Source organism: Corylus avellana, chromosome 1, assembly GCF_965113065.1.
Source record: "Corylus avellana chromosome 1, dhCorAvel1.hap1.2, whole genome shotgun sequence".
NCBI classification, from domain to species: Eukaryota; Viridiplantae; Streptophyta; class Magnoliopsida; order Fagales; family Betulaceae; genus Corylus; species Corylus avellana.
The window spans coordinates 23,406,000-23,419,885 of record NC_142490.1 but is presented as its reverse complement, the minus strand read 5'-3'; the positions used below and the strand labels follow the sequence as shown (position 1 = coordinate 23,419,885).

General features: G+C 36.4%; 1 protein-coding gene and 1 pseudogene across 1 annotated transcript; both read right to left on the bottom strand.

Annotated features, from left to right (window-relative positions):
• Nucleotides 1–1,039: 1,039 nt before the first annotated feature.
• LOC148588134 (putative F-box/LRR-repeat protein 23 pseudogene) lies at nucleotides 1,040–2,108 on the bottom strand (annotated as a pseudogene).
• Nucleotides 2,109–5,298: 3,190 nt separating this feature from the next.
• On the bottom strand, nucleotides 5,299–6,769 carry LOC148588133 (secreted RxLR effector protein 161-like). The gene is made up of 2 exons (XM_088514290.1): nucleotides 6,203–6,769; nucleotides 5,299–5,448 (listed from the first exon to the last, which is right to left on the bottom strand). Exons 1-2 carry the CDS (start codon nucleotides 6,767–6,769, stop codon nucleotides 5,299–5,301), a joined length of 717 nt encoding a protein of 238 aa, XP_088370416.1.
• Between the last annotated feature and the right edge of the window lie 7,117 nt (nucleotides 6,770–13,886).

Here is a 13,886-nt window from a genome sequence, read left to right as displayed (position 1 = left end):
AATGTAAAATCTAAATATTTTATATAACTTATTCACGTGAAATTTGGAAACAATTTAAACTTGTCTCAAATATTAAACATGAGTAATGCCATATTAAACCACTATTTTATCACTCTCTTATTACGTTGATGTGGCATTGTCAAATACCATTAGATTAAATAATAATAAAATCATGATGAATCGAATCCCCGGAAATTTAAAATTTCTTCTAATTTTTAATTTTTAATTTTTGTTATTATTATTATTATTATTATTATTATTATTATTTATGGATAAACCTTCCAAAACTAATTTTTTTTACTCTACCAAAAAGTCATGCTTTTAAAATAAACTTTTATACTTCTAAAATTCTAGTTTCGCACCTCTGACAAAGCATACTCAAGTGATGTTTTGCTATATATATATATATGTTCTATGTGCTATAAAATTTGCTTAACATCAAAATTGGTCGCATGGTGTGAAATAATAGAGCCGATAAAACTAATAATCATTGTTCTTATTTCTTTAGTATCTTCGGTCAATCCATCGTGTTTCAAAACTAAAACTTTAGCTGTGGCTTATATAGCCAAATCCATGGAGGATTTGCACTGATTAGTTTTTGAAATATGTTAAGACTTGCACAACATATGCACATATCAAGATAATCTGCTTAGGGAAAATAAATAATATATATTATAAGACAAATAATTTGAAGCCTACCATTTCTTCCACTTCAAAAGGACACCCGTTAAATAGAGCTATACAATAAAGAAAGACTTCTTGAAATGCAATGCTACAACGGAATTTGTGAACTATTATCATCAAAATTTTAAAATTAGTGTATCTAGCGATGCACAAGAAGAAGCGAATATGATACTAATATTAAACATTCAAAATATTGGGAGAGAAGAGTTGGGTACAACATCAGAATCATTCCATTTATGCTGCTCAAAGTAAAAAACTTGGGGTCATCGTAGTCGCAGTAGTGTTTGGAGACAAGATCTCAGCCGCCTGAAAATTCATAATATAGTCATAAGTATTAGACAAATTAATGATATAGTCACCCTTTCCTTGCTCTTTTATATATATATATATATATATATATATATGAAAAAGTATTAGACAAATCATGTATGTCAGAAAACCCAACAAATAAGCCATACAAAGAAGAATACTTTCTAAATTCACGGTCATAATCAGTGGAAGTATTGGGAAGACGCAAGTGTTTAATCTGTTGAGCACATCTTTTTCCCAAATCCCCTGCCAGAAGACTGAAACAATGGCGTAGGTCAAGCGATTCAAGGTGAGGACAACCATCAAGGATGGCCTGCAAGCTGTCGTTAGTGAGCACATTTGCAAAAGGCTGGAGGCGGGGCAATTCACTCATGCTCTCTCCAATAGGAAATGCATAATCTGCATAATAACCTGCATAATCTGCATACCGCACCATCCCGCTGTTGAATTTGAGTGATTTCAAAAGAGGGCAACTGCGGCCCACAGCTTTGAGAGCTTCATTTGACGATGGACAGTTTGAAATGGAAAGCTCCTCTAGTAATGGAAGTTTTGCAGCCGCTTGACTCAATCCCTCGGCTGAAATGCCATTGCAATACTTAAGCCGAAGGCGTTTGAGCTGACTTGAACTGTGAAAATACCACGAAAGGATAAGAAAAAATTTAGTTTATCCGGACCTCTATCAAACACATCGTGCAACAAAGAGGCCCTCACCATTAAAAATTAATTTCAGGCACATAATTCAAATAAAATCCGAACAAAAAAAAAAAGAAAAAAAACCTGTCAGCGATGTGCCTGAGGAGATCGTCGTTGACGAAGTACTCAACGTTGATATCGAACAACTGGCCGCAGCTGCGATCGACAGCGTCGCGGCACATCTTCCGGAGCTTGGGGAACTCCCTGTAGTTGCTGGAGTTGCGCATGTCGATGGCGCGCCACATCGACGGGTCCTTGCAAAGGTTGTACCACGTGGAGCACACCATCTGCGCGCTCTTCAGGATATCGATGGCGCCCAGTCTCAGCAGAATCGACGCCGTCACGTCTCGGGGAAGATCCAGCCAGCTGCGGAACTCGTCAGCGGGATCAGGAGGAGGAAGGTCCATCGCTAGATTTTCTCGAAAAGGCTTTGGGGTGTGTTTGTGCTGTGTGGGGTTTTTATTTATTAGCCTCGTGTTTATCAATAATAATTAATAAATTATTTGATTTAAAATCTTGTACAAAGTTTGGCGATAAGGTATAATCATTAACAAAATCCAGGATGATAACTAATTAATTCAAAACACACGAAAATGATAGATAGACTTGTTTGAGTCACCCGAGACCTCTCAAAATACATAAACTGTATTATAATATCAATATTCAACTTTATTTGATTCATTAGCAAATGCTATTAAATAATACAAATAATCATAAGGTGATAGATGTCTAAAACGAATAGAGCATTATCACTTAACTCCTAAGTATCCTAATAAAATGTCACTACTTGCATTCTCATGTAGATCGAGATGACTCTTTACTGATAAGTCTTACCATATCTACAATTCTTTAAATAATATCTCTAATTATTAGGATCGTAACAATCCAAGATCACAATAATATTGTTTTCACGAAATTATCTCTTGAAAACAATTGAGTTTGCATTGAATTTCTTTGATTATTGTAAAGTAAATAGTCATATTCCTGACCCATCTCCATCACCATAGTAATAAAAATCAATGTGATTTTCACTAATTTATAACAAGATTTTGAAGAGTTTTATTGCAAGATTTGAATCCATATATGTCCTTAATCTATTCACAACCACATTAAAAATTTTATTGAACTATTGAAGAATTACCCTAATGGTTCGTGAAAATAGGACTTAAAAGGCAAAAGAAGAAGAAGGGGGATTTGTCGTAGAGGACATCCGGCAGTTGATTTGAAGAACAAAAAAAAGCGCCGGCGAAACAATTACTTTTGCTAACTATTACTATGCGTGGACTTTAACTAAACTCAGCCTTTTCTCTTTACTATTAATCCGTAAATCTTTTGCTTAAAATGATCCAACCAAACTTATCTTAAGGGGATTTAGGGAATTGTATAATGTGCGATTTTTTAAATCTTAAATCAATAGTTAAAATTTTTATCAAATCAGCATTTATTATTTTTCTCAATCCAATATTTAACGCTCAATAATTATCATATTCTACCATATTTTCTTCAAATTTAGAGTTCAGACCAAGTTGCATCATGCCCATAAACCAAAACTCAAAAAAAAAAAAAAAATCTTAAGAGAAACTTTACTTTACACTCTTGAACTACCGCACGTTTTAAAAAGACACTCTAAAATTCAAAAACTTTCAATTTACACTCCCTATACTTTCAATTTCAATCAATTTACCTCATTCGTTAGTTTTAGCAGTTAACTTCTAACGAAAATGCTAAAAAAGACCAAATTACCCTTTGATTTTTTTTAAAAAAAATTTAAAATTATGGGTAAATTTGAAATTTTATAAAAAAGTCATTTCACTTTTAACGTTTAAAATCTGATGGGGGGGATAAATTGTAAGAGATAAGACTTCCTTCTTCAGACAATGGGCTGCACAATTTAATTGTCGTTTGACATGATTAATCTTCCAATTTTACAATCCATTTAAGATCCCACGAGCCGCCTCGATAATATGTCCATAACAACTCTAGGTTCTTCCGTCCGTTCGCTATGCACACACCACTTGGAGGGCAGCACCCTAATCACCCTATAGAAACCTATCTCACAACAAAATTGTGCAGCCCTCAAAGTAGCCACTGCCTCCGCAATATCTGGTTCAACAATATAATCTTTTGGTGCAAACAGAGTTCTTAGCACCTCTTCCATCTTATCCCTGGCAATAATACTGATACCCATTTTCCTTCTAGGTTTATCCACAGCAGTAAATCAAAACTCAAGAAAAAAAAAAAAAAAAACTAAACTAAACAAAATAAAACAAAACAAAAACAAAAACAAATCTTGAAAAAATTCACAGCAAAATAATTGGCTTAAAGGTTTGTAAATTAAATGTTGATAGACTCACATGTAAAAGAAAATGATAATTTGAAGACTCATTTTTAAAGTATTTTACTCCCAAACAACTTCTAATAGAAAATATAGAAGTGGTTTTTAGTTGAAGCAAATGTACGTAGTCTATTGACTTGAAGAGAGGGGGGAATTTTTTTTGTTTTCTCATGACAAGGAAGCAATTTTTTCTTTGAATGAAATGTAAAATCTTAGAGATTTTGTATAATTTATTCAAATGAAATTTGAAAACAAATTAAACTTGTCTCAAATATTAAACACGAGTAATGCTATATATTATACCACTATTTTATCACTATTTTACTATGCTGATATGACATTATCAATCCACTATTAGAACAAACCCGATTCCCTGCCATCAGTGTCATAGTTGCTGCCACTTGAGAATTCATAATATACTCATAAGTATCAGACAAATTATCTATAGTGCCCCTTTCCTTGTTCTTTTATTTGAATTAATATATATATATATATATATATATATATATATGAAGTATAAGACAAATGATCTATGTCCGAAAACCAACCAAATAAGCCATCAAAAGAACAATAATCATTACATTCATAGTCATCAATGGAATCACCGGGAAGACGCAAGTCTTTAATTTGTTGAGCACATCTTCTTCCCAACCTTCCAGAGCTTCTTTTGACAATGGACAGTATAAAATGGCAAGCTCCTCTAGTAATGGAAGTTTAGTAGCCACTCCACTCAATCCCTCATCTGAAATGCGAAAGCATCTTACAAGACCAAGGCGTTTGAGCTGACTTGAACTGTTAAAATACCATGAAAGGAAATGACAAAAAAGAACCAGCAAACACAAATATGTGGAAGAATTCTATATCAGCCAATTCATCATTGAGAGATTGAACCCACAACTTAAATTTATGGTGCCAGAAATTCCTTTTTTTTTTTTTTTTTTTTTTGATGAGTAAACTTTATGGTGCCAGAAATTCTACATGGCGTGGCATCAAGCCTTTCATCTTTTTTGGGTAAATAAAGATGAAAGGCTTTTGTTGTTTCAATCAATCAAATTGTACAACAAAAAGGCCCTCACTATTAAAAACTAAACATTAACATATTAATCGACATAAATCAAACCAAATCCAAACAAAAAATATAAAAGAAAAAACCTGTCAGCAATGTGTCTGAGGAGCTCGTCCGTGCCGAAGTTCTCGACGTTGATATCAACCAACTGGCCACAGCTGCGATTGAGGCGTTGCAGCACATCCTCTCGAGTTCGTAGTCCACCCATTTGTTATCGGTGATGCGCATGTCGATGGCGCGCTACATAGACGGGCCCTTGAAGAGTTTGCACCACGGCGAGCACACCCTCTGCGCGCTCGTCAGGATCTCGGTTGTGCCCAGTCTCAGCAGGAGGGTCCATCGCAAGATTTTCTCGAAAAGGCTGGGATTTTCCGGGAAAATCAAGTCATGGGATTTGGGGGCTGTTTGTGTAGTGTGGGATTTGTAGTGCAATGGTCTACAAGACTACAATTAACGTGCACGGCACCTGAGAATATTAAATGATTGACTCATTTCTAATAGGTTAAATACTTTATTATGGTTAAATACCGTAGTTGCTGTGGCCCCACCTATTGATAGGGCATGTGGTCTCTTGTTACCTAGGATTTTTATTGAACTATAACATATCACTTATTTATTTTGTTTCTCCTCAATTTTGAATATACAGGATAAAGCTAAAATAGTTTGAAATTCAATAATTTCTATTGATGTGTTGTTAAGTATATATACATCAAGAGATAGATATTATCTAACTGTATAATCTAGAATTTAAATACAAGCAGAAGGGCTATCTATCTATATTTGAAATACAAAATACAATCTCAAGTAGTTGGAAGTTGAGTAGAAGTCTCTTTGTTATCATAAGTAGTTGACTTCTTATCATGTAAGGGCTTTTCACATAAGCAGTGACGTGACATGAGGGTGTAATGTTATCAGCCCCCCGCAAGTTAATGGGAACAAAACAGACCATAAGCTTGTCACGTAGAAACACAAAGCAGTGGAACCGAGACCCTTGGTGAAAATATCAGCAGGTTGATCATGAGTGCTAATATATTTGATAGAGATATCACGATTGAGAACTTTTTTCCTAATAAAGTGGTAGTAACTTCAATATGTTTAGTCCTAACATGATAGACCGGATTAGAAGCAAGGCCTAAAACACCAATGTTATCGCACCATAAAACAGGAGTAGAGAAGAGAAGAATGCCGAGGTCCTTAAATAACATCTGCAACCAAAATAAATCAGTTGTAGCAACAGCCATAGCCCGATATTCAGCCTTTGTACTAGAATGTGCAACCACAGGTTGTTTCTTAGCAATCCAAGAGATAAGGGAGGAACCCAAAAGTATGCCAAATCCAGTCGTTGATCGACAATCATCTGGATCGCCTGCCCAATCAAAATCGCAAAATACCTGAAGAATAAAAGGTCCTTTTGTGTACCATAAACCATGATCAATAGTCCCTTTGAGATAAGGAAGCATACACTTGGCTACTGTCCAATGACGAGTAGACGGGTTATGCATGTGTTGACATAACTGGTTTACAGAAAAAACAATAGCAGGTCTTGTCAATGGGCAATACTGTAGGACCCCCACTGTTTGGCGATATGTAGTGACATCAGTCAAAGATAATGAATCGCAATCAGTAATGGACATTTTGGAACCATCAAGACAAGGGGATGAATATGGCTTGGCACCCACCATTTTGGACTTGGATAATAAATCAGACATATATTTAGCTTGCCTCAGATGGAGACCTTAGGAGGACTGAATGGCTTCGATGCCCAAAAAGTAACTTAAGCCACCTAAATCCTCGAGTTTAAAAACTTGTTGCAATTTTTTGATAACTGTAACAATATGTGGAGTAGAAGTGCCAGTGACAAGTAGATCATCCACGTAAATCAAAAAATAAAGATGCACATTACCATTGTGAAATAAGAACAAAGAGCTATCAACGGATGAAGAAACAAACCCAATATCCAGCAAAGTTTGAGAGAGTTGTCTAAACCATGCATGAAGAGCTTGTTTAAGGCCATATAAAGATTTATGTAATCTGCAGACATAAGAGGGGAAATGAGAATCAATGAACCCCTTGGGTTGTTCCATATGCACCTCCTCCAATAAATTGCCATGAAGAAATGCATTCGGCACATCCAGTTGTCTCACACACCAATTAAACTAGACAGCAAGAGCCAAAATAATCCGAATAGTGGAGGTTTTGACAACAGGACTGAAGGTTTCAGTATAGTCCACGCCACTCTCCTAATTGAAACCCTTCGCAACCAATCTCGCCTTATATCTATCAATAATGTGATCATCCTGTGTTTGCTTTATCTTGAACACCCATTTATTCCGTATTTGGTGGGGACATAATGACCACGTTGCATTAGCAAACAAAGCATCAAATTCATCACCCATTGCATCACGCCATTCAGGAGATAATACAACTTGGGAATAACATGTAGGTTCAACAGGAACCGAAACACTGGTAAGTGCACAAAGAGGATGCTTGGAAGAGAAGAGCACTGTGTAGTCAGAAAAATCACAAGGTTTTGAGTGCCAAGTTTGTGGACGCATGACCATGGGATGGGAAGGAATAATGGCTAAGGTGCTTGTTGACAGTGGAGGAATAGGATCATTTGGGTTACTAGACTCTAGTATAGGCAAATCCGAAGAGGGAGATATGGAAGAAGATTTGGTAGAATCTTCCAAGTGTAATATAGGTGCGGTACAGGTAGGCAACATTTGGTTTGATGAAGGAGACGTGGGTCGATGAATAGGTGACGTAGAGGGGCTAGAGTGAGGACTTGTGGTGGGGACTCTAGGAAGAGTTGGAGGCTCATCAACAGTTGTGGACAAAGGCTGAGATGGCAACGCAATAGTAGGACTAGATGAGGGAAGTGAGGGTGCCGTAGGGGATAAAGTACCTTGTTTGGTAGGAAACTAATTTTCATCAAACACAACATGGCTTGACACATATATCTTACGAGAGACAGGATCTAGACACCTATAACCTTGATGATTGGAGCTATAACCCAAAAATATGCAATGTTTACTGTGAAACTTTAATTTATTTGTAGAGTAAGGACCTAAAAGAGGAAAACAAGAACAACCAAAAGACCTGAAAATAGAATAATTTGGACTTTTGTTAAGTAATTTAAAATAGAGGGATACATTGCCAAGGATGGAAGTGGGAAGGCGATTGATGATGAAAATAGAGGTTAAAAACGCATCCACCCAAAAAATAGGCGCAAGATGAGATTGAGCAAGTAGTGACAATCCCATTTCCATGATGTGTCGGTGTTTTCGCTCAACCAAACCATTTTGTTGTGGTGTATGAGGCCAATAGATCCAATGAAAATTCCATTATTAGCAAAAGAACTCTTGAATTGATTAGGCATAAACTCAGCACCACCATCAGATTAAAATTGTTTAATTGAACAGGATGATTGATTTTCCACAAGAGATTTAAATTTCACAAAAATGGAAAAGACATCAGATTTATTATGAATCAGATACAACCAAGTAAATCATGAAAAATCATTGATAAACAAAACATAGTACTGACAACCACTTAGAGATTTAGTAGAACAAGACCAAACATCCGAATGGATGAGATCCAAAGGACACGACAAAACACGAGTAGAAGCTTGAAAGGGAAGTTTCTTGCTTTTGCCAAGTTGACAAGGCACGCAGACACCATCCAGATGCTTCACACCACTGGCCAGAAGGGAAAATTGATGCAACAAATGAGACAAAACTTGCGGTGAGGTATGACCAAGGCGGGAATGCCACACAGCAGCTGACGTCTTAACACCTAAGAGTGCAGTCAAGGCATGTTGCTTATTAACGGAAACGATTTCAAATGAAGGGGGCATAGACCACCTTCACTCTTGCCTACCAAGAGGGTTACGCCCGTGTGATTGTCCTTAACAAAATAATTGGAATCAGTTAGGATAAAGAAACAAGAATTGTCACGACAAAATTAATTAATGGAAAGGAGATTAGCATAAGCTTGACGACAATTTAAAACTTTAGAAAGCTGAAATGTTGATTGAGGAGTATGAAAATGCATAGAACCAGTGTTTTGAATATGCAAACATGTGCCATTACCCACTGCCATGTCATCGGATCCTAAATAAGGTTGCTGTAGTGAAAGATTCTCAAGGCTAGACGTAATGTGTTCATTCGTAACACTATCAGCAAACCAAGGATTTGTCGTAGAGGCTGGATTCGATTGAGCTACCATAACAGCCAATTGTGCAGATGGGTGGTGTCCTTAGAAGGCATGGTCCATCTGATGAAAGCTATCCAACACTTTATGACTCAACTTCCCACAGATTTGGCAGGGAGATTTAGGAGCAGGGAACGTATTTGGGTTCGGGTTGGATTTTGGAGTAGTAGGTGAAGTAGGTTTTGGGTTAGAGAAGGGACGAGAATATGACCTTCCATGGGGTTTGTATTTTCGGTTGAATTGTTGAGGATTGGTTTTTGAGGAAAACATGGCAAACGTATTGCTGCCATCCACCGAAGCTTGGCTTTGGCCATCCAAGAGTGTTTCGTATGAGAGCAATTCCTCATTGAATTCATGAAAGCTAAGGGATTTGTAACGGGTAGCAACCAAAAAAGAAGTGATAACAGGATTAAAAGAAGAATTGAGTCCACCAATCACATACCCAATAAGAGCATCATCCGTAACAAGCTGCTCGACAGCTGCAAGTTGAGCAGCAAGCTACTTGGCATCTGAAATATATTCAGCACACCCTTTGGAGCCTTGATGTAAACTTTGAAGCTGGTGTTGAAGGTGAGAAATCCGTGTTCTGGAATGAGAGGCAAACCACGTGGAGGGAGACACCCAAACCTGCTGAGCACTAGTGACACCAAAGGTAGACAACATGACCTTCTCTGTCAACAAAGAGTTTATCCAAGAAAGAACAAACTGATCTTTCTTTGTCCAGAGAATAAATTCAGGACTGAGGGTAGTAGTAACTACCCCTTTTTCATCCACGAGAAACTTAGAGGGGCACGGTTCGGAACCATCCACGAAGTCCATCAAGTCGTTCGTCTACAAAATTGGAACAATCTGGTTAACCCATGTTATATAATTGGGACCTTCCAATTTGAAGGTCATAAGCTGACCAATATTTGGCTGAATAAATTGAGCAGCAGGCTCGGATGGAATAGCCATAGATAGATAGGAATGGAGAGATCAAAAAAATGTGCGTGAGCAATGAAGCTCTGATACCATAAAATAGTTTGAAATCCAATAGTTTCTATATATTGATGTGCTCGTAAATATATATACATCAAGAGATACGTGAGATTTCACGTAGATATTATCTATCTGTATAATCTAGAATTTAAATACAAGCGGAACAGCTATCTATTTATATTTGAAATACAAAATACAATCTCAAGTAGTTGGAAGGTGAGTAGAAGTCTCTTTGTTATCACAGGTAGTAGACTTCTTATCATGTAGGGTCTCTTCACATAAGTGTCATGAGGGTGTAATGTTATCAGTAGAGATAAAGCTAAAGACCAAGTTAAATGAAATATTAAATAATATATTATCTAATATTCAAAGTGTTATTCTGTCAACAAACTTATCTTTGATTTTAGTTTGTTACATTTGAAATTTGTATTTCAAAGCCAAGTATATATCTTGTAATTTGTTATAAATAAAAGTATTGTCAAAGTCCTCATTGAGGCATTACAAAATACAATCACATTTATTATAATTCACACCCAAGCTCCCAAACAACTCAAAATTTGTTCCCACGATTTTGAACTAGTTCAAAACATTACACTTCAAGAAAATAAACGACAAACACATTGACGTCAACAAACAAAATCATTCATAGGGCTACGTGAACATGAACTTACTAAATTTGAAGTTGGACGACACTTTAGATAACTTACATATATTCAGCTTTTTCGGAAGAGGATTATGTAATACTCGTTTATAATATATATATATAGCTGTTGGTCGGTAGTTCACCACCCCGTCAGTGCAGATTGTAGCCACCTTTGTTTACTACAGTTGTCGAGGTACCTGTAAGTCCCGCTTAAGCCTGGGTTTGGCGTCTAGGGCGTGAAGAAGAGACTGTAGAGAAAAGCCAAGGGTATGTGCAGCATTGTTCGCGGCCAAGGGTATGTGTGAATAGTCCAGTGTCTAGGAAGGAGATCCTTAGAGAGTTTACCCAGTGAGTGAGTTCCTAGGATGAGATCCTTTGAGACTCTACTGAGTGTGTGATTTTGAGTTTAGTTTGTGTGTCAAAATGTGGAGATCACTCTTATGGCTCTGATACCAAAAAGAGAGAGTGGAAGCGCAGTATGCATATAGATGCAGGGGATAGGGGAGAGTTGAACCTGCTCCTCTTGATGAGATTGACCATATATATATATATATATATGTGCAGAAAAGGTTGGTGTTCTCGAAAATGCTCTCCAAATGTATGTATGTAATACTTTTTCTAATAAGAGGATTGCACAATACTCTTTTCCAGATTTTTTTTCTTTTTTTCAGAATTTCCGAAAAAAGTTAAAAAAGCTAAGATTTTCTGAAAAAATGATGTAATAATAATATCATTGGCATTCAATAGCATCCACAAATTACAATGTGATAAAAATAGAATACGTTTAATTGTTTATTAGATTAGTAAATTAGCAAACTTTCACAATGAAAACATTCGCAATGTAAGAAAAACAAAATATGTTTAATTGTCTATTAGATAAACAAATTGGCATTCAAGAAAACATTCACAAAGATTAACAACTTTCAACTCCATCATAGCAAATAACAAATTTCAAGCTATAAAGTTTACATGGTAAATGATTTGTGAATTGTCTCTAATAGGTTCAATTGTTACTGCTATAGGTTTGAAGTTTTTTTTTTTTTTAAACGGGTGAGGCAGGTCAAGAAGGTTGACCCACAAAAAACAAAAATTAACGCGTCATAAACGGGTAAACCCGCTTATGACCCAAACCCAGTTTAGGATAAACCCAAACCCTATAACTTCGTCTCAGATTTGCAGGTCGTGTCAAAATTACCAGCATTGTCCTTCTCCTACAGCCGAACCCATGTTAAATAAATTCACTACTTAATGTCTTGCAAACCCCAAGTAGATAAGTTAGGGTGCGTTTGACATTGTGATTTCATAGACAAAAGTGCTATTTTAAATCAAATTGTAGAAAATAAATTGTTTGGGATTACATTTTTAAAAATTGTATTTTACAAGTAATGAGGTATTTTTTTGAAAACACATTTTAAAAAAGCTAAACTGTGATTTTAAAGGTCAAACCACAATTTTACCAAGCGCTTAGTTGCGTTTTTAAAATTCATTTTTCAAATCATACATTTTAAAATCTTTATTTTGAAATCGCACTTTTTGAAATTGCAAACCCTTAATTGAATTCAAAGATAAGGCTTCGTTTTTTTCGACATAAATTTTTTCAAGAAAATGTTTATGCGAAGGAAAATAATAGTCAACGGAAATATTTTCGGTTTGATTGAAAAAATATCCTTAATTTTTCAGAAAATGATTTCCATTTTTTAAAACCATAAACCATTTTCTGAGTTTGAGTTTCTCATTCTCAAATTGACAGACCCAACTAAGACGTCACCAGGACTTGACCGGGACCACATGGGGACCTGATTGGGACCCGACCAGGACCTAGTCGAGACCTAACTAGGACCCACCAGGACTTGACTGAGACCTGAAAGACTTGGCAAGGACCTGACCATGACCCCGTCGGGACCCCGTGGAGACCCGTCGAGACTTGACTGGGGCCTGACTAGTACCCCGTTGGGATTTGATTGGGACCCGACTAGGACATGAACAAGACTTGAACAAGGAACCCGCTAGGACTTTGGCAGAGATCTAATCGGGACCCGCCGAGACTTGATCAGGACCTAATTGGGACCGTGCCAAGACTAGTCTAGGACCCCCCTTCATGATCTGACCAAGATTCGGTTAAGACCTATCGGGACCTGATTAGGACACCGTCAAGACTCAATTAGGACACTACATGGACTCAGTTTGGACACGGCCAAGACTTAGTCACGACATTTTCGTAATTTAAAGTTTAATATGATTAAATGAAAAAATTATATATATAATTGTGATTTTCCATACGTGCCAAACGCTAGAAAATATTTTTCTAGGAAATCATTTTTCAATAAATATTTTTAGCAAAAGACATTTTCCAACGGAAAACATTTTAATCAAAACAAACAGAGCCTAAGTTGTCCTTTCATTTCCTCCTTGTGATGTGCACCCATAATGGTCGACAATTCAAGTGCACTTGAGAATGGCAAAAGGTTTACTCATTTCCAATATTACTTGACTTATTAATTTCAATCGGAACTACTGTTCTACTTCCCCAATGTGATACGTCTTCCCATTCATTATGTTATCCCCAAAACATACATAACAAAAAATTCTTGTTGTTTATATTATTTGAATTCAATTCTTGTAGAAAGTTTGGAGATAATTTATAATCATTAACAAAATCCAAAAGCATAATAATATTGTTTTCACAAAATTATTTGTTGAAAACAATTGAGTTTGAATTGAATTTCTTTGAATATTCTAAAGTAAATAGTCATATTCTTGCTACACACTCCCTAGTCAGCCTTACCAAGAGCCCAATTTTCAGCAAACCAAGGCCCAGGCACTACCAAGATCCCTTACCCACGTTGTCTCCAATTGACATCATCAGAATCTTCCCACCATTGTCATCGGCGTTTCTTGACCATTGTCCAACAACTTAATTCAAGCCATTGCTGGTTGTCTCCTAAGTAAGTACTTGGTCCTTCACT

Coding starts and splice junctions, on each gene's coding strand:
- LOC148588133 (XM_088514290.1), bottom strand. CDS start 6,769: ATGGTGGGTGCCAAGCCATATTCATCCCCTTGTCTTGATGGTTCCAAA. Junction 5,449..6,202: donor TAGGCCTTGCTTCTAATCCG/GTCTATCATGTT, acceptor GGAAAATCCCAG/CCTTTTCGAGAAAATCTTGC.